This window comes from Electrophorus electricus, chromosome 18 (assembly GCF_041902795.1).
Source record: "Electrophorus electricus isolate QZ-2024a chromosome 18, ASM4190279v1, whole genome shotgun sequence".
Taxonomy (NCBI): domain Eukaryota; kingdom Metazoa; phylum Chordata; class Actinopteri; order Gymnotiformes; family Gymnotidae; genus Electrophorus; species Electrophorus electricus.
This window is the reverse complement of record NC_137514.1, coordinates 13,453,757-13,475,047: the sequence shown is the minus strand read 5'-3', so window position 1 is coordinate 13,475,047 and position 21,291 is coordinate 13,453,757. Positions and strand designations below refer to the sequence as shown.

The window sequence follows — 21,291 nt, the reverse complement described above, 5'->3', positions numbered from 1 at the left end:
GCCACTCTGTTGTTGATTTTACTCCTATATTTTGGATTATAGTGATGCTGTACAGCCCATACATTATTTTACTTTGGAACTACAGACATACATTTTGCTCTTATAGTTTTATCTTTTTATATTTTAACATTTCTGGTGTTATATTTGCAGACGGCATGACATTTACTGACCTCTCAGTGATGGAAATCCAGGCTTAGGTTTAGGTTTATGGTTAGGGTTAGGCTTGGACAACCTTGATGTCCCCATCATTTCTCCAGTATGTAAGCGCCAGACATCTAAGTGGTCTTTAAACTTAAGTTGATTATAGATATTTTTATTTTCGTCCATATGCAGGCAGTGTTATTGACTTTCTTTTATTTGCAAATGCACTGCCTGTCTATGGACCAATGGAGGCCCAAATCTCTAGAAAGTCTTTTATAACCCCATTGTGACCACAAAATATTTCTTCCAAGGTTCTCCTTTGACTGGGTCATATTACACTATATTGCACATATTGTAAGAGAATAATATTTTGAAAAGCACATTGCTAAAAATATGTATTTTTGTATGGCATGGCAGGACAGATTAACCCACACTTGAAATAGTGGAACAAAAAACTCCAATTACTCTCACTAGGTCTATTTCCTAAAGGTTCACTTTTCCCAACAGGAAAATAGATTATTTGAGCCACAAGATGCCATGTGTGGGGGTTATTAAAATTTAGATTTTGTGATATTTGCGGGACGATTCATTCAGAAATTTAAGTAGTTCAAAAGTGTTCATAAATTTTTCTTGCAACTGTATCTAGTATGACTTTCTAGGTTCAGCTTATGTAGTTACTCTGTTGTTTTTGCTATTTAGTGTTAACAGCATATTATATTAATATTAATATTACATTAATATTAATTCAACACAGTAATTCATGAGCACAGTTTTATTAAGGCAATTTATGGGGATTGAGAATGCATGGGACTGCACATAAGAAACTTCCTATTTAATTATTTAGCTTTGCCCAGAATACTGCCATTAGGGGGCTCTGCTAGAGTGAAAATGTCCCCCTGAAGGGTGGTGCTGTCAATTTAGATATTTGGAACTCAGGAGCAGTACAGAAGAGAAGAGGGAGGTAATACACAACTTTACGACTCTTTTATTGGGAGGATGAAATGAATTAAAGCTGGGTGAACACTTTGGCATATTGCCACCTGAAATTGCAAGTGATTAATCAACTATAGTTCCCTATTCATAGCATCACTGCCTTTCCCACTGCATATGCATATCTACTGTCTGGTCCATTTCAAGAAGGAAACACCAGAAAGCTCTTCCAGCAGTGACTCGCAAGCTTATGGCACTAATAAACCTCAGTGATGGAAGTAGCTGAGGCCTAACCAAGGCCATCATCACCAATGCACCTTGGCAGGTACCTGCCTGGGAATAGGAGAGAAGGTAGAAGTGACAAACGAGAAGTGTAACCAGTGGAAAATCAATCACATCATTGATCATGCTTGTTAAGACTTTTCAGATGTAAGACAATTGAAGCAACCCAATTAATTTACAATATACATGAGTGCTCCTGTAACATGCCTGGAAAAAATGGGGGAAAACCCTTCAAAGTCCTGCTCACCTTGGTAGAAAGTTTGAAAGGTCAAAAGATGCTGGGAACAGAAGGCTGCTTCCCGCAAGAGTCAGAGGAGCAGCTTGACTTGGATTGTGTGAGGCATCATAGGCATTCTTACTGTTGTTGCATGCCAATTAGATCAGGTGAAAGACTAGGTGAACATTTGGTCAAGCCTGAAGAAGGTGCTGGAATTGGCAGCAGATTCAAGAAGGAGAGGCTGGGGGATGAGTTTCAAGAAATTCTCTAGTTCTAAAAGGTTCTTTATATTCACATTATTTACATATGTTTGTTTGTTTATTCGTTTGGAGGGTGATTCTTTATATCTGAGTGTCAAAGCTACAGTATTTCATATCTGCTCCTACTGTCTTTGCAATTCCAATTATTCCATGTTTTCTATTTCTGTTATTCCATGTCTGTTTCTTGTAGTCCATAGACATGATGATAAAGGAACATCCTGAGTACAATCGTAACCAAATACGAGAGCTGGCGCAGACCCTCATGGATGGAAGAGTCCTCCATGAGCTCATTCACAAAAAGGTGGATGACTACAACATTCGCTGGGATGAACTTATGCAAAGGGTAAGGGTTTGACAGTATATGTGTGCTTCATGAAACTGTTATTTCGCACTGAAACATTAAACAGGAACCCTTGTTCTCACTCACTACCTTCTTGCACTCTTTCAATACCTTCTCACTCTTTCACTACCTTCTTGCTCTCTCTCACTTCTTTTCTTTTATACTTAATCACAGGTGTTAAAAAGGCAACAGCAGCTGGAGAAGAGCTTGCAGTGGGCTCAAGAGAATGACAAAGCTCTGAGCCTTATCCAAGAGTCACTAAATGCAACTGATCGTCATTTGACCGCATATCTTGCAGATGGTATAGATGCAGCTCAGATACCCCAGGAAGCCCAGGTTTGCATATTTAATAGTGCATTGTCTCTGACACAATGTTCTGTTTAATTTGGTGCTTTAGTCTTGATATAATCTTCCAGTTATGCTCGCTTACATATTGCATATTTAGTGTATCTAACTTATACCATCTCATCCCAAAAGGTCAGTTAATATCTTCCAGGGAAAAAAGATCTTTTATTTATAATTGCTGCGTTGTGTTTATAGCAAATTCAGACTGAGCTGATTGGTCATGAGGAGACTCTGGAAAATATGAAGAAAAAGGCCAGTGAATCAGATACATCGGAGAAAGTGGTTGCAGAGATCGATAATACATATGTGAGTGTGGCAGGACTTTCATCCTCAGATTTTATTGAGGAACACAGTTTTGTGTATAAGTTAAAATAGAGAGGTATCAAAGAAGCTGCATCAACTTTTCGACCTTTCAGGCATTTGATGTAGTTTAGGAGTCTTATTAAAAGCTGAGTAGTATACAGCACAGAGGTTAAAGCCAAAAACATACATAATGTTAGAAGTGAAATAGTTTTAAGAGGAATTATTATGCAGTAAAGAATTGGCCCCTACCTGGATTCAAATCTGCAGAATAGGTAGTTGATGTAGTTTAGGAGTCTTATTAAAAGCTGAGTAGTATACAGCACAGAGGTTAAAGCCAAAATCATACATAATGTTAGAAGTGAAATAGTTTTAAGAGGAACTATTATGCAGTAAAGAATTGGCCCCTACCTGGATTCAAATCTGCAGAATAGGTTATTAACACTGGTTCAGGGTCAGACATGAACACAACTTCAAACAGGTGGGGGAGGGCCTTTAAGACTGTATTAAGAGCTGTAACATTACTCCCATATTTTTTATTTGTTTAAGGACAAACTGTTGCAGGTGAAAGCAAAGTTTCGGCTTTTCCAAAAGCCGGCCAACTTTGATCAGAGGTTAAGGGAATGTGAACGTGCATTGGAAGAGGTCAGAGGTCAACTGGGTTTGCTGAGCACCCGCAGCATGGAGCAGGAAGTGGTACAGTCCCAGCTGGAGCAGTGCATGGTGGGTATATATGGATAACATCCTTGTTACTTACATTAATTTAGATAACACAGATCGATAACAGAAAAGGTCTGGTGCTTGAAGGGCAATATACTGCATGTTTTCCTTACTTTAATAAACCTGATTAAGCCCATCATGTTATGGAGTTCTTTAGGAATTAAATATTAATGTTAAGGAGCACTAAACTGTGTAGTACTGTGGATTTCCTGGAGTTTGGCAGTCCTGGACAGTTTTCTGTCATTTACTAGGGATTTTCTTTCAAGATTCCCCTCTTTGGTTATGGGTTGGTCCAACATTACAGAGCATCTTTAGCTGGAAAGCCAAGTCAATTTTTTCTTATGACACTTATACATGAATATTGAGAATGAACAGCATGTTTTCTTGCCATGTCTGTGGATAGTGGGGGCCCCCAGTGGTCATAAGAAGTGATTATTAACTTCAAAGCTGTGCTGAGGTCTCTTGATTCAGGTGAATCCATATTTCTTAGAAATCTCTAGTTTTTCTTTTGCAGAAGTTGTATAAAAGTCTAAGTGAAGTGAAATCAGAGGTGGAAGTGGTAATTAAGACAGGAAGGCAAATTGTGCAGAGGCAACAGACAGAGCAACCCAAGGAGCTTGATGACCGTTTGACAAGTCTTAAACTCCTGTACAATGACTTGGGTGCACAGGTATGATTTTTTTTTTTAGATTAAGTCTTACATACAGTTATGAAACAACCATGGTGCCATACATAAATTTTAACTGGCCTGACCACCTTTAGCATCAGATCAGTTAAAAATATCATGTTTAAGAGCAAGCATCTTTTGATTACATTTTTTTATTACAATAGTACTTATCACTATCTAAGTCGCATATCTTGTCATAGTGTTAATTATTGCAAGATTTATTATAACATCAGATAGAAAATATTAAAGCGGTAATCTGATGAAGAATTTGGATTACTAGGAGTTGGTGAGTGAGTCACCTAACCTTTCTTTTGCTTTCCACCTGTCATTTTCTTTCTCCTTTTCAATCATCCAGGTGACCGAGGGAAAGCAAGAACTAGAGAAGAGTCTGAAGTTGTTGAGGAAATTTCGAAAGGAGATAAACAATCTAACCGAGTGGCTAGCAGCCACTGATGGTGAACTGACCCGCCGCTCATCAGTAGAAGGGATGCCCAGTGACCTAGAGGCGGAGCTGACCTGGGCCAAGGTGTGGTACTGCCCAACTGACATACATACACTGAACTCAACTTAAAATCAGATGCAGCCATTTAGTTTTTAATATTCATAGGTTGGGTTTTAATTATTTTAGTTAGATTAATTATGTCCAGAGCCAAAATGTGGGAATGCCCAACAAAAATACCTTGAATTAAATTAAAATGAGATGGAGACATTGAAGAAAGGTTGATTTTGTAATTACCTTTATTAGATTAATTTTATTAGGTTAATTTATTAGGTTATTATTTTTTTTATTATATACACTGTACTATACTGTAAGCATCACATAATTTGAGCTTAGTTATATTAATCAGTGTACAAGTTGTTCTTAGAAATAGCATATCTACATTCCACCCACACTAATCAATGGGATGAATATATAAAGTATCATCCTGTGCTAGCCTCTGTAAATTTGCTACGAAATCTGTCATTACTTGCAGTTCAGCAGCTGTAACCATTGTAACCATGTTAACCGCTGTAACTGCAGTAACTGTTGTAACTGTTGTAACTTGCCTCTTGTCTTCTCAAGGCCACGCAGGAAGATACGGAGAGGCACGCACCACAGCTCCATATAGTGAGTGAGCTGGCCGAGGCGCTGAAAGTCCTGCTCAGAGGGCAGGAAAGCCTGATAGATGACAAGGTCAGCCTTCTCAGCTGTAACTGGATTGCTGTGACGTCACGCTGCGAGCAGTGGCTGAACCTGCTGCTGGTGAGAAGACGATCGCCTTCGGATGAATCCCTCCCTTTCGGCGGCGGTGAAATTCATTAACTTGCGTGGAAAAAATATCACTATTTTTACTCAATTCTTTACTTTTATGTCCCATTGTTTCTTTATTCAAAGAATATTTATTCTATAGTTTGGATCCTGTAATACCTTATTCTCTATGTTTCTCTTTTATTCCAAATACCTCCTTCTTCTCATTCTCTCCCTCACACCACTTTCTGTATTTTGCTGAGGAGCTCTGAAATAGGTGCTTTGCATTGTTTTGTCAAGAAAGACAAGCACCTTCATTTTAATGTCATTCCCCTCTTCGATGCAGGACTACCAGAATCAGATGAATACTCTTGAGCAGAATGTGGCTGAGATAAATGCCTGGATGGATGGAGCAGAGGCTCAAATGGACAACATGGAGAGCCAGGGCTGCGTTGAGCATGTCCTGAAGGTTTGCATTTCACTTACATATGCACACAGTCTGCCAGCTGCACTGCGTACTGTTTCCTGTGACCCTGTTTGTGTGGTAGTAAGAACAAGTCAAATCTGTAATGGCGTTCCTTCAGTTGAATTATATTTCGGTTAAGTTTAGATAGAATAATGGTTCAGTTGTGATAATGAGTTTTGTGCTGTATGTTCTTTGATATTTGTCATATATATTATTTTACACACTTCCCCAGTTTGTGGGACTTAAAAATTTAATGTTGTTTTTTTTTATAAATATAGAATGATTTTAATTCTGATTTTATCATACTGAACAATTAGTATTCGTCCATGTAGAACTGTTTTATGTTTTAATTATTTTCAAGTTCCAGCTAAAGTTATTGCATTGATTATAGAAAGATATAAACTCACCATCAATGACCAAAACCAAAAAAAACCATCAGGGTCTGCAGATGGAGCTGGCAGAGATGCGGGATAAGGTTGAAGAAGTGCAGAGTCTGGGTGAAGACCTCGCTAAAAATCGGGGAGAACACTGTAAAGCTCAACTGAAGCCTAAACTGCAGCAGCTCACTCAGCGCTTTGAGATGGTCACCAAAAGGATTTTACAAGGACAGGTATTGCTGCTTCAGTCGAGTGAATGAGATGAGAATCACTTTGAGCTCTGAATCTGTATTGTTTATTTGTTCTTGTTCAGATTGATTAGTACATGTGAGTCTGATCAGTACAAGCTGTATTGTACACGTGTGTTTGTAGACATATTTAGTATGTGTACATTTCAAAAGCAACCTTGAACTTCTATGGACAGAAGTGTATCCTTACTCCTACAGTGGTTTTTTTTAATATATGTGTGTGTGTTTATTTTATGTATTTACCATGTAGGCCTCTTCTCATGAGCTGGAGGAGTACTACAGACAAGCTAATATGTGGCTACGTCTACTGGATGAAGAGATAAAATTGGGTGAAAATGTCAAAGAAGATGATTTTCTTGAGGAACCAGTAAGACTAAAAATTTATTATCTTTTGTCAGTGTAGTATAGTAATTGAGGTTGTCAGGAAGTGAACAACCAAATCCAATGTGAAACCCCTTTTAGAGATGCGGCGCCTTAGCTAATTCTGTACACAGTACATTCTAGGAAGGCTCTCACCTATTATGCAGAGAAGAAGGGTCAATCCAGTGCACCTCATTTTCTTTATATTCTAGATTCGGGGAACGACAGAAAACTGGTAATTAGGAAAACAGTCTCATAATCAGAGAGAATATAGTTTAGTCACAAAAGGAACTCAGAGCCTTCTAATATGTGGATATGTCAGCCTAATGATTTCCTGCGCATGTGCTCTTATAGGCTGTTGATGAGGATACATTGAAGGCACTGTTCCTGAAGGGAGAGAATCTGCTTAAGAGAACCAGTGACCCATCGAGAGGGACTGTTCATGAAAAGCATAATCTGCTCCATGATAAATACAACATTCTGAAGGTACAGGGCTCACCATCAGAAATGTTACTTCAGAGGCTCATAAGCTCACAAGTTGTCTGTTTTCTTCCTCTTAAACACTATCCACTATCTATGTTTCCAGCCAGACTCTTTAGATATTTTCCTTGTCCTGACTTTGCCCTGACAGAATCTAAGAGCCCTTAGGAGGAAGACGGCGCTTGCTTTTGCCCCACAGTGGTATCAGTTCTGTAAAATGTCAGACAACATGATGCAATGGCTTGACAACACTGAGAGGATGGTTGCAGATCTGCCTGATACAGCTGAAGAGCCAAGGGTGAAGGTAAGAACCTTAATCTCTAAAAATTTGATCGAACATGATATGAACTTAATCAGAGACTTGATCAGAACAGGGAATTGTCACTACTGTTAACAAAAGTCTTAAATGTATTTATGTCAGGTAAGGCCAGCTAGCCTGTATTGATGGATGCACTTCATTTTTCTCATTTTCTTAATTTCCAAGATACCATTATAGTTCTTAATGAGATTGAGGATGTTTACAGGTTTACACTTGATGTTTTAATACAGCTTCAGTAAATCACAACAGTCAGATCAGATCTGAGCTCAGGTTCTCAGGTCTGCATTTGATATTTATGCAAACTGTAAGGGTATATATGAAACTGAATTTGATCATGTCGTCAGGATGTTAATTTCAGGTGTGGATCATAGACCAAACATCAGTGTTTACAGTGTAAAGAGTATGTTTAGTATATTTAGAGTGTTGCGTGTGTTTAGAGTATAGTGTGAAGAAATATCAACTACTTGTTTTGTTGATTGGCACCGTGAAAACAAAACAAAATAAGATATTTCTGAGTATGTATTATAAGTTAATAATAAATCACTAATCATATTGTTAGATAATTAATAAATGTGATCTGACCTATTTTTACTAAAGTGTCACCTGAGCCTAATAAAATAAAAGTCACTGAAACCACATTGGATGCACTCAACAGGGCAAGGTCTTTTATCTTCTAGGAATTTGCCACTAAGATTGAACAGCAGCGTCCAGAACTGGGAGAGGTACGAGGACTTGGTCATGTTCTCTCAGAAGCTGGGATGGCCAAGCTTGTGGAACCACACCTTATCCCCATTAATAAACGCTGGGAGCACCTGGATGTTAAGTTTACTCAAGTACATCATATGAGTGTAAGTTATTTATCTGTTGGATGCAGGTTATGATAGTAATGCCTGAAATGACAGTCATTTGTGATGTTTAATTGTATACTATGAAGGAACTGCAAGCTCTTCTGCGTGCTATTGCGGAAAACGAGGCTCTGCTGAACTCCCCCTGCTGGTCTGCTGCAACTGAAAATATACCGCAACAGGAAAAGTGCCTTAAGGTGAGATTCTAAAGCATGTGCATCATAGAATGAATGATGCTTCTTTTACCAGAGCTTTTATGGACTGCTTTAATATTTAATAAATCACACAACATTTCATATTTACATTAGTTGTGCATGCGTGCATAAAGGCTTTCATCAGTTTCATGCTGTGAACAGTGTGTCATTATAGAGGAGATGCAGGGCTTGACAAAATAGCCAAAAGAGAAAAAAAAAAAAGATTTCATAATATGTGGCAGATAAGAGTCTGTCAAGAACTGCTATTTCCCCCCAGCCCACCCCCTCACAACCCCACCCTCCAAGATTAAGAATGTCATGTGTGTATCTGAATTGGTTCACTATCCAGTAGGCATCTAGCAACTCCTAAACACAAAACAGTCAGATGTTATTTGATGACTTCACTTTTTTCAACACAAATAAAAAAAATTAAAAATTGTAGTGGGCTATGAAATGAAAATTATGGACACAGGAATGGAAAATCATGAGCTGGCTTGATGAATCATGGCTCCTGATATTTCCTGCTTGGGACAGAATTATGACATTATGACATATGAGGATTATGTGAAACATACATAACCATATATTAATATTACTTGATACCACAGAAGATCTGAGTATCACTTTATCTCTTTCAAGTGATGCATTTCCATGAACAAACAATAAATAGATCTTGATAAACTGGCCAGCCATATCACCACATTTCAAATTGAACAAATTTGTGCTTTTCAGTAGGGGTGCAAAAAATGAATTAAATTAAAAGGAGAGCAATGTATTTAAATGTTTATCTAGTGTTTTGTGCATTCAGTGTATAGTGTATGAGATACTAAGCTGATTCTGAATTATTCTGAATGAGTATATTAAGTATATTAACCATAATTGGTTAATATACTTAACCAAAGGGCTGTACAGATGATTAAATATAAAATAAATTGACTTTTATATTATTTAGGTAGTGAAGCATAATTTGGAGAAGCTTGAAACTCCAGTTGCAAAGACTTTGGACAATAAAGTCATCCCTCCTGAGAATCTACTCGTCCAACTCCTGAGCACCAACTGGGAAAACTTGAAGAAGCTCTATCCGGACAGGCTAGTGTAAGTATGAGTGTCAGGGCTTCCAGCTGCTCAGATTTATTTTAATGTAATGTTTAAATAAAAGCTGTCTTATGTAATACCAGGAAAAGGCAACCTAGCAGGTGATGTCACCAGAGACCACAAAAGTGTCCACAGCAAAAGCTAAAAACTACATTTAGCTAATTACTCTTTGGGTTTCAGCTATGAATTTACACTTTGACAAGATTTAGAGCTTGCTCACTTTCTCTCTCTCTCACACACACACACACACACACACACACACACATATATGTATTTATGTATGTGTGTGTGTGTGTGTGTGTGTGTGTGTGTGTGTGTGTGTGTGTGTATACTATGTGTACAATTATTAGGCAAGTTGTATTTTTGAGGATTAATTTTATTATATTTATTATTGAACAAATACAGTGCTCTCAGTTAATCCAAAATGTTAATAAACCTCAAACCTGAATATTTAAGAAAGTAAAAGTGAGGTTTTGGCTTTCTTAGGAGAATATCCATGTTTGCATAATTATCGGCCAACTATTAGTGTGCAGAATTTTCCCATCTCACTTGTTTATTTTCATCTGTTAAATAATAAACAACTCAAAATGTACAAATTAACAACCACAACATCCCAGACACTGTTCAGAGAGCTGTACTGTTTTCCTTCATCGTAAATCTCCTGTTTAAGAAAGGCCCACAAGTTCTAAATAGGTTTTAGGTCAGGTGAGGAAGGGGTCCATGTCATTATTCTTTCATCTTTAAGGCCTTTCCTGGCTAGCCACACAGTGGAGTAGTTCTATGCATGCGATGGAGCCTTGTCCTGCATGATCTTCTTGAAAGATGCAGACTTTTTCCTGTACCACTACTTGAAGAAAGTGTCTTCTAAAAACTGTCAGTAGGTTTAGGAGTTGATCTTGAGTCCATCTTCAACCCAAAATGGTCCAACTAGCTCCTCTTTAATAATACCAGCCCCACCTCCACCTTGCTGGCATCTGAGTCGAAGTGGAGCTCTATGAACGTAACTGATCCAGTCAGGGAGCCATTGAAAGACAGAATGGGCTTAGTCCCTCTATCCCATTTATAACAGCCGCCCCTTCTCACCACTTTTTACACAATTCCGTACAGTTTTATACAGTTTAATTCAGCTTTTGTATGGTGTATTCTACCTGGTCATTTTCTGGTCACTGGCCACATTAATGTTTTTAATGGGCAATATTGTTTTTGTTCTCTATGTTCATGCTGAGAAACTGTACTCTTTTTTATCCTCTAAATTCCCCTTCTTTCCAGATACTTTGACAAATGCAAAAAATACAGTGAGGAGTTAAAAGCTCTCCAAAACTGGCTGACAGCTGCAGAAAAAACTTTAGTGATGTATGAGGAAGACCCAAACTTGAACAGAAGCCACCTTAAGGTACCAATGACACCACTGGAATTTACTCAGTAAAATGTATTAGACCAACATGACTATTCTGTTTAACAAAACAAGAACTAAAATATTTGTTCTTGCTCACAGGATCTGCAAGAAGGTTTAGAGAAGCAAGAGCTAGCAGTGAAAGGGCTTAATGTTTTGGGGGAAGACCTGGCTCTACAGTGCAGTAAGGAGGATGGAGATCAGATTAAACAGCAGTTTGGCTCCATCAATGCTCGCTGGGCCAAAGTGCTCAACCAGCTCACTGAAATAAAGAGAAGGTAAGCATGGGTGTGTAAGACAATTTAGGGTGGAACGATGGTTCAAGATGATTCTAGGATCCCAAAGTCCCAGTTTCTCAAAAGTATAAATGTTTAGAAAATTTCTTAATTGGTGCACTGTAGAGCAAAATGTTTGTTATTTTTGTTAAACAATTTTTAAAAAGTGTTTTTTTTACGTGTTTGTTTTTTTAACATAAACATGTAACAGTACGGTTGGGATATAATGTAAATGAGTAATGCAAACTTGTGATTTGTGGTACAAGTATGTCACTGATTTCTATATAATTACACAGATCTGCAGGGGCAAAGCTGGCACTTGCTGGCCTTCATGAAGATATAGGGGATTTTCAGTCCTGGCTGGATAAAGCAGAAAGTGTGTTTGCCCTGTCTTTGCAACCAGGCCATAGGAAGCAGCTCAGTACAGCATTAGAAAGTGTACAGGTAGGCTGTATTACTGTCTTTAAGTTAGTATTAAACATTTTGTACCCAGATTTTACACACACACACACACACACACACACACACACTGAACACACACTGTGTACACAAAGTTTACACGTTTGCTGAAATGATGTTGTGCTGTGTGTGTACGTGTGTTTGTGTGTACGTGTGTTTGTGTGTGTGTGTGTGTGTGTATGTATGTCTCTGTTTGTGCGTATGGGTATCTGTGATATCTTCAGGCTCAAGTAGCAGAATTACCAAGCAGAAAACAAAGTTTACACCATCTTAACACCAAAAGTTCATCCCTCCCTGCTGATAAATTCAAACCAGTGGAAAACAATTTGAAAGTTATCAACCTGCGATGGGCCAAGGTAATTCTTACAGGCTTAGACATTTTTACCCTATGCTATATCCGTCCTGTATAATTAGATAACAGTCGAGACCTTAAATTATTTTTACCTATACTATTTTGTTAAAAATTGGTGTAAGTATAGTAAATTATTGCAATGGTATGAAAATCATGTCATAATTACACTGTGGTCTAAATCTAGCATTAAAATGTTTTTCTTTCTTATTTGAACATACTTGCAAGGTTTAAGATACCATGTTTGTGCATTTAGAATTATTCATATTTTTCCAAATCATATGTAGGTAACACTTGCATCATTCCAACTCATGAAAAAATAAAATATCTAATCCGAAAAGCTGCAGAATATTTAGCACTGTTTATATTACTAGTCATGTAAATAAATATATCAAAGTTGATAACATAATGATATTTATTAAATGGTAATCATAATATATAGAACAAACAAGTAAATCATTAATTCATTCATTCATCTTCTAAATCATTTAGGGTCACGTGGGCAGAGCCTATTTTGGCAACAAGAAAATCAGTATAGTTGTTTATATTAGTGTTTAAACTGGAACGAACACTTCCATTTGTTCCATATGATTTAAAAAATTTAACAGCAGCTGTATTAGTTAAACTCATTCTTATTAATATGAGTAGTATAATTATTTTTCACAGATTTGCTAATTATATTTCTGTTTCTCTCTTTTGTACTATGAAGGTGTCTTCTGATCTTCCTGAGAAACAGCGGCAGATCAAGGATCTCCTGAGAGACTTGAGCCTATACCAGGAACAACTGTTGAAACTCTCCAGCTGGGCCTCAATAACTAAGAGTCAACTTGAACAGCAGTCTGGGGCCATTGACCATAAGGTATTTTCTCTTGTTTTCTAAAGTAATTTAAATATAATTAGAATTTCAGGTCCGTAAAATCTAAAGCAAATACATTTACATATGCATTTATTTTTCATAATGCAACCTATGGCTGCCAAGACAGTAGGCAGAGACTTTAAACTATTTCTTAAAACTCTAAGCAAAAAGAGTAGAAAAATGTCTAGCAGCATGAACTTGAGAAGGAACTGACCAGACAGGTGGAAGTGAGAGGCCTCCATTTGGTTTCTCTACATTTAGTTTCTCTCTAGCCTTGCCCCTAGAAACTCCCTTACCAAACAGGCCAACCAATGCAGAGAACAAGTTGTCACTTCTGCAATATATGCTCATTCACATTAAAGCAAATATTAATTTGAATTAATTTGAAGTGTGTTATATTGCACACAATAGGCATTAACCTGCGTTGGTGTGGATTTTTGGTTCTGTAGATTGATGACGCTATCCAGATGAAGAAACCAGAAGTAGAAACAGTTTTGGCCAAAGAGAGGCCTCCATGTCAGCCTGAAAAGGTGTGTTATTAAAAGTGATGTTACATTTTCAACATATATTTTTATAGTATATAATTACTCCTTAAAGTAAAATATGAAGGTTACAAAATAATAAATTGCCGACGTTTTGTCATCCATCGCCCAGGGGCAGTTTGATAGTCTGGCTACAGACTGGACAGCAATTCAAGTACTGCTTAAGGAATCGAAAGACAAATGCCAAGTTGCAAGTAAGGCTTCAAAAATATCAGTGAATAATCATTTTCATAATATACAGGTTATGAATGTTATATTAAGAATTATGAGTGAATTCTAAGTAAATAAGTTACTCATGTTGCTCATGGAGTTTCACATGGGAAGATTGCTTTTTTTCTTTTACTGTGGGGTTCTATAGCTGAAAGTCTGATAGCTAGTGCCCCAGGAGATGCCACAGCACTGGAAAAGTTCAAGAAGTCCTGGGCAGAGCTGAATGACTGGCTCTCTCTCCTCGATCACATGGTTCAGACACAAAGAGTGACCGTTGGAGATCTAGATGAAATCAATGACATGACTGGGAAACTTAAGGTTAGTACAATAAATTTCTTTTTGTAGAATATTTGTGGAATGGAATGTATTTTTTATGCATGATAATCCTATCTTTATGGAGTATGAAACATTAGGTCAGCACTTCCTAATGAATAAGGACTTGTGCATCTCTATACCTTGTCAATATTTTGGCAGATGAGGCCATACAGTTGCAACGCAGTTGCTTTTTTTACGAGTTGTTGAAGTAAATATAAATGTGTAAACTAGAAATTAACATGATACCCTATAATAAAAGCCATATATATTTGGCACAGAAGTTGACTAAAAGCAACTGCAGTGAGTTATGAGATTTATTGATTTATTTGCGGTAGCAGAACATTATGACTAAATAAATACATGTGGAGAGACAACTCATTTTAAAACTGCCTCCTAGTCTAATAACTATAACTGATAACTTTTGTGGTTCCTCTTATACAAAGGCACAAAAAAGTGAATATGTTAATTAATCATAATTAAGTGAGGTAGGAGTGAATCCTTTTTTATAATAATAAAAGGTTTAACACATATAGCAAACATTTATTATATAGACCTTAGGAAGCTTGATCAACCAGAAGTTAATATAGCATTGTGAATAGTTTATTGTGAATCTTTTTTTAAATTATATGATGTGCTCTTTTTTTCTGTAGAGATTCCTTTAGAATTTGTCTATAAATTAATATAGGTCACTTTAAAAAATATTTTGCAGTTAACACTGCAAGACATGGAACAGAGATGTCCACAACTGAACAAACAGATTACTGCAGCCCAGAACCTCAAGAACAAAACCAATAACCCTCAAACACGTGCTACCATTACGGACCAAAGTAAGTTTATTCACCTTTACATTTTTTGTACCTTTTTAATATATTTAATGTCTTATTATTATTATTATTATCATTATTATTATTATTATTATTATTATTATTATTATTATTATATCAGTCATGTCTTAATTTAAAATTTAACCTGAGGTAAATTGAGACTGGGAAACAGGAGGCTTAAATACAATGACTAACAAGTGAGGAAACAAGACACAGATGAGCAGAATAAGGGGCAGATAATAAGACTGGGTGTAGACAAGAGTGAAACAAACAAAACAAAACCACATGGAGCTATTGCCATGGAAACAGTGACGCTAAAAGAGGGAAAATATTCTACATTGTACTTTAAAACTGATTAATGAAGTCACGTTGAATTACTTTAGTAAGATAGTACATGTAAGGTGAAAATATGACCAGGAAAAACCACACAGGAATTACTGGAAAATAATTGATAATTGTTATATTTAAAAAAAACAAAAAAACAAGTAAAATCAGTGCTAAACAGCTCTACGGGTGGTTTGCTACACAGCTATGCAGCTTTCCGCTATGCAACACTGAGTGCTGTTCTCACTGGAGATTCCAGAAATTCATGTAAATTCATTTCTTGAGCAATGCCTACAGAGAGAAGTTGGAATATGATGTTTTTAGGATATGTTAAAGTTAACCCATAAAACATGATGGGGCATGTTAATATTAACCTATAAACATTTAATAAGCAATGGCTTGTTCACTGGCTGCCCTGAATTATAATGAAGTATTCTAATTTTTGTTTGTTTGTTTTTTGTAAAGTTGACAAATTACAGGCACACTGGGAAGAGTCACACACCAAGTTGATGGACAGGGTTCTTCAACTTCAGAACATGTACCAAGATTCAAGTCATTGGCTGGAAGCCAGGAAAAATGTGGAGCCTTTCATAAAGCAAGGCAATGAAAAACTCGAAGGCCGGAAGGGAGTCTCACCCAGTGTTGATGATTTGAAGGTCAGATAAAAATAAATAAATAAATAAATAAATAAATAAATAAATATATATATATATATATATATATATATATATATATATATATATATATGTATGTGTGTGTGTGTGTGTGTGTGTGTGTGTGTGTGTGTGTGTGTGTGTGTGTGTGTGTGTGTGAGAGAGAGAATGAAAAATGAAGGGCCACTTTTTTATGGCTTTAAAATGACACAAAATAGAAGAGGAAAACCACATTTTTTATTGTGTAAATAATTCATTTTTATCATGTAGATACGGTATATACTGTAACCTTGCAGAATAACTATAAGCACTACAAATGCATGTCATGTTTTTATAATTTGTGAAAACTGCAGAAACTTTCCAAAGATATAAAGCAGTGGCAAGCTCAAATGGATGTGACCAATCAACTGGCAAACAAACTACTGAGCCTTTATGCAGATGATGACACAAGCAAGATTAAACAGATAACTGAGAGCATGAATCTAGCTTGGGCCAACATCAAGAAACGGTGAGTTTGTCACTGAATATTTGGAAAATCATTTTCATGAAAAAGGCTGACCATGTTACACACTTCATATGATTATTGGTGCTTCTGATTAGGCATCTACTCGTTTTCAGAAACACCACAATGTTGCCATTAATATGTTCATTATTGTAGTTCAGGAAACATCCAGCAAGTGGCAATGGTGTGCTGATAATTATACCAGTGATAGTGTAATTGAACTTAAATGTACCATGAAATGTGTGAAAATGCGAAGGGGATGTATTCTACTGAACTTATTTGGATCAAAATAATACAGTACTGTGCAAAAGTCTTATGCTGCCCAAGAAAATTGTGGGTAGTTATTTCTTCCGGGAAGCGTTGTAATGTGGCTTGAACCCAGGTGCGATAAGTAATGACACCAACAGTCTACTGGGTGAGCTACCACGTTTTAATGATGGTGAGCCCATGTGCAAAACAGTTAGATCTTAGAACAGGTCAAACGAGAGGAAAAACTGAAAACACCATGCCGAACCTGGAAAAAGGGAGAACAAAAGATGCCACAGGAAGACTGGCAACCCTGATGCACTGGGGAAAGCTAAACTAAAACTCACAGACCTCAATACCCAAAGTTACCGGCTAGGAGTTTGGCTCAAAACTTTAACAAAGACCCAGCACTGAGTGACTGGGTCACTGGGCTTATATAGGTCTATCCCAGCTGTTGGGCAGCAAGCCTGAATAGTAGCGTGCCTGACTTGAGGCCTCCCTCTGGTGGCCGGAGGGGGCCTCGGCCTGGTGTCAACCCTTACAAGAGTGTAATTATTTCATTAAAAAATTGGCACCAAATGACTTCTTTTGACTGTGGTTGCTTTCTGATCTAAGTGATCTCACATATCTTTAGGTGTCTTGGCAGTGGATTCTGTTCAGCCCAGACTGTAAGCAGAGAGATGTAATATTTAATTGTATTTCACCTTGTTTAAAGTCATTATTATGTGAGTCAAGAGAGTACAGTTGGAGGTGTTGCAGGAAGAAATGCTTTAGTAGGATACCACTGTCACATATATTTAACACTGAACATATACATATACATATCCTTACACGTTAACTTGCTGTGCCCCTGTGGTATATCAATTTCTTGTCATGTTTGTTACACCATAAAGTCAAATATTTACAGATAGCTGAATTGAGGTTGGAAACATGGAACTTTTACATCATTAACCTAAACCTATTTAAGCATTATATTCCATGTTTAACATTTGTCATATTAAGTGATATTTTTTCAAATATTCTGGTAAAAAAATACATACAATATATTATGAATTATACATTTTTCTTTCAAAGATTTTTTTTCTGAAAAAAATCTCTAGAATGAATTACAGTAAGAGTTCTTAATTTTGCATATTTATACACGAGGCAGAAAGAAAGAAAGAAAGAATGAATGAATGATGAAATGCAAGTGTCCTCTCCAGCTTTGACCTTTAGCACGTTATTAGTAATACTGCATTGTAGTTGTACGGTTCAGCTTTTAAAGAAAGAAAACAAGTTCATATAGAATAGTACGTTTCTGCTCAGTTGTTCAACTGACCATTTGCCTTTATTTGCTTTTTTCAAACCTCAACCATTCACTAGGGTGAATACTAAAGAGACTTTGATTGCAAGAAAAATCTGTCATATCAAACATGACCGATTGTCATTACCGCAAACATGTATTGCAGATCTAGCAAAATCCAAATTCGGATACCCATTTGTGTAGGTTAGGAGAAGATGTCAGAGAGCTGTGAAGTTATCCAAATGTGCACTTCCCACCTTCCACCCTGCCCAGCAAGGAGAAGCAGACAGACACAGGCCTTGTCTGCTTGTTCTGCCTTGCCCACATTCCAGGCTGCTATTCCTTCCATCTCTTGGTTTCAAGAGCTCTTTGTCTAGGCTTATTCTTTCACACCGTCCCAGAGAAAATGCCTTTAAGTCACTCCTCCTTACATGAAGGGCCCTCGATGAGACATTAACACAGGCTCTTTTAATGTCACTTCTTGTAACAGCAAATTTATGAGGTGTTGTTCAAGCACCAAGTCCGCTAGGCACACATTTTCATCTTTGTTCAGCACCATTTAGCAGCAAGACGCTGTCAACCAAAATAATCATTAGAACTCAGCCAATGGAATTGGTTGTAAGCCTGGCACTTTCTTTACTGCAAGTGATTTTGTGTCTGTATGCAACACAAAGGGATTAGATTATGAAAAAAAAATTCCTTAAAAAGCACACAGGACACAGATGGCAGGACATAGAAGTAAAGGAACATTTTTATTAGGGGCAATCCAGGAATTGTGATCGTAGCAGGCAAGGATCAGACAACATACAAAGAAACACAGCTAATCCATGATCCAAAACCAAAAACAACATACAGAGTCAAGAACCAGAGAACTGGGGTATAATGGGAAAAACAAGACAATCACAGGAAACAAGAGTAAGACTTAAGTAAAGAGTACACAGTGCAGGAGCTATGGGAACCCCTGAGACATAAACCATGACAAATTGAAAGTTGTAGGGAAAATATAAAACTGCCAGTGATTTTATGGCTGTCTGCCTAACAGGTGTGACACATTAGCAGTTATGCATCATTCAACAAAGGGACACATTAGAGAATTGGAACTTGTACTATGCTTAAAGTGCTCTACTCACTTTTTATGCATTTGTTATGCATTCTTCTTTTATGCATTTCTTATACATTCTTTTTTGTGCAGTTCATACACATATACATATATTCATGTAGCTTTAAACTTCATGTTGTATGTTGTGCAACCATTTTATGTAGGTGGGTAACAACTAGTATTCTTGTAAGTTACCTTTTTTTGCAACACATCTGATGTTTTCCACCCTAACTGTGAACACTTGGGGATTTTAGTGCAGGGGACAGGGAGGCAGACCTGGAGCATGGACTGCAACAGATGCAGCACTTCTACATAGACCTGGAAAAGTTCCTTAATTGGCTAACCGAGGCCGAAACTACGGCAAATGTCTTGCAAGATGCCACCTACAAAGAACGGCTCATGGAGGACCCAGGAGCAGTGCGGCGGTTACTGGAACAATGGCAAGTAAGTATACAGTTGACACCCACACATTGTGCAAAGCCTGGTTATTTGAGTTGAAAAATGAGGTGAATTGCCCATGGTAAAAATGTACATTTTCTTACAGTTTTTGAAGCCCTACAGTGGGTTTGTTAATAGAGCCATGAAACCCAGGGGTAGCTCAACTCTGTCTTTGTAATGAGCTGAGTTTTATTTAAGCTGGAGTTCCAGTGAAGTCATTTACTATGCAAAACTAAGAATTCCTAAAAATACTATTAGATAAGAAAAGGGAAAAATAATGACTACTCTGTGATGTAGAGTTGCACATGATGTAAAATCAATTGCCCTAACTGACCAACTAATTGTTTTTTAAATGCCATTTTCTGTCGCTATGTGCTGTTTAGGTTTGAAATTATACAACACATAAACATAGTGATTTTTTTTACCCTAATACAGCATTGGTGCTAATCACTAATGACAGCACACTGTATTCCCTGTAATAGTGCACAGTAATGTAGGGGTGTGTGTGTATATGTATGTGTGTATATGTATGTGTGTGTGTGTGTGTGTGTGTGTGTGTGTGTGTGTGCACTGGCATGTGCTTTTATGGGTTTAATTGTTGCAAAAATGCCATGGCTTAATAGTGGGAAAGTAGGAAGTTAGCGATACTGTGAGTTAATGAGGTGAGTCGGTGCATCAATGATACTCCTTTACATGAACATCATCAGAGATCTTCATTGGTTGATGGCCCTTCTTTTTTATTTCTTAATGGAATTGTATGAATGGTAGTATATGATTGTCCATATTTGATGAACTCGTTTTATTTGTTCATCCTCATTCATTCTTAAAGGTCTGTGATGAAAACATATCCAAATTTGCAGTGTACAATACAAGGTTTCTAAAAAACTGGGCATTTTGGAGCCTCCAGAAAGAATAGTTGTAAATGCACAGAAAGACAAGAAGTGCAAGGTTTTACAAACAGACAAAAGTAGACAGATGGGCACACACACTGTTGTTGGGGATAGGCCCATGACAGATCTCAACCACAGCAAAGGTTAGACGTCATGACTCACTGGGTACTACGGGTCTCAGAAAAGAGACATGAATGGTCAGAGAAGCAGATATATGACAGGAATTGAAGACATGATGTCACACTTTTTGAGGTGGCAGATGGTCAGGACTGATGAACCAAGGGCTGAGATGCCAAGCAGAGGTTGATATCCCACATAAATTCTGGGCGTGAATTCTGGGAGTGAATCCCAGAAATTCTGGGCATGCTCGGACCAGAGGGGACACGCCAGTCGCACTGTTTGTCCCTTGAGATAAGTTCATGGATTCAGCTTCTCCAGACTGCCATTTGACTGAGCAATGCCCAGATGACAGGCTTACCCAAAAACTCCATACAGACCTTCTAAAATTGAGATGTTAGTTGTCTTACTCAGATATGTGAAACCTGGGAGGTGATTTGTCTCATTCAGATATGTGTAACCCAGTAGGTGATTTGTATTCTCCAGTTGGGTGTAAACCCTTTAGTCACATGACATGGTGAGACATGTGTTAGAACAAGGCTTCCTCCATCTTATAGACAGTGGGGAGACCTGGAAGCAGAATGCTGAGGTTACTGTCTATTCTGAGAGGTCTGTAATAAAAGTCTACTGAAAGCTGTGACTGGGATGTTTTGTATGAGAATAACTTTTGAAAATATCTTTTACACTACAGTCTGCAAGCATA

General features: G+C 37.4%; 1 protein-coding gene across 13 annotated transcripts in view; it reads left to right on the top strand.

Annotated features, from left to right (window-relative positions):
• Nucleotides 1–21,291, top strand: part of dmd (dystrophin) — a 112,073-nt gene that overhangs the window by 42,515 nt on the left and 48,267 nt on the right. For all 13 annotated transcript variants that reach the window (XR_004776988.2, XR_004776987.2, XR_014118290.1 and 10 more), the window contains exons 29-55: nt 2,021–2,173; nt 2,345–2,506; nt 2,711–2,821; nt 3,365–3,538; nt 4,050–4,205; nt 4,558–4,728; nt 5,266–5,445; nt 5,777–5,899; nt 6,336–6,506; nt 6,772–6,888; nt 7,236–7,367; nt 7,513–7,665; nt 8,358–8,528; nt 8,615–8,722; nt 9,672–9,814; nt 11,084–11,207; nt 11,310–11,485; nt 11,779–11,926; nt 12,166–12,297; nt 13,000–13,149; nt 13,596–13,676; nt 13,801–13,882; nt 14,047–14,216; nt 14,923–15,040; nt 15,827–16,017; nt 16,368–16,522; nt 19,398–19,587. Coding sequence is in view for 10 of the 13 variants with exons in the window: in XM_035534640.2 (XP_035390533.2) it covers nt 2,021–2,173; nt 2,345–2,506; nt 2,711–2,821; nt 3,365–3,538; nt 4,050–4,205; nt 4,558–4,728; nt 5,266–5,445; nt 5,777–5,899; nt 6,336–6,506; nt 6,772–6,888; nt 7,236–7,367; nt 7,513–7,665; nt 8,358–8,528; nt 8,615–8,722; nt 9,672–9,814; nt 11,084–11,207; nt 11,310–11,485; nt 11,779–11,926; nt 12,166–12,297; nt 13,000–13,149; nt 13,596–13,676; nt 13,801–13,882; nt 14,047–14,216; nt 14,923–15,040; nt 15,827–16,017; nt 16,368–16,522; nt 19,398–19,587 (3,942 nt within the window). In the remaining 3 variants the exon portion in view is untranslated. The remainder of the gene's footprint in view (nt 1–2,020; nt 2,174–2,344; nt 2,507–2,710; nt 2,822–3,364; nt 3,539–4,049; nt 4,206–4,557; nt 4,729–5,265; nt 5,446–5,776; nt 5,900–6,335; nt 6,507–6,771; nt 6,889–7,235; nt 7,368–7,512; nt 7,666–8,357; nt 8,529–8,614; nt 8,723–9,671; nt 9,815–11,083; nt 11,208–11,309; nt 11,486–11,778; nt 11,927–12,165; nt 12,298–12,999; nt 13,150–13,595; nt 13,677–13,800; nt 13,883–14,046; nt 14,217–14,922; nt 15,041–15,826; nt 16,018–16,367; nt 16,523–19,397; nt 19,588–21,291) is intronic.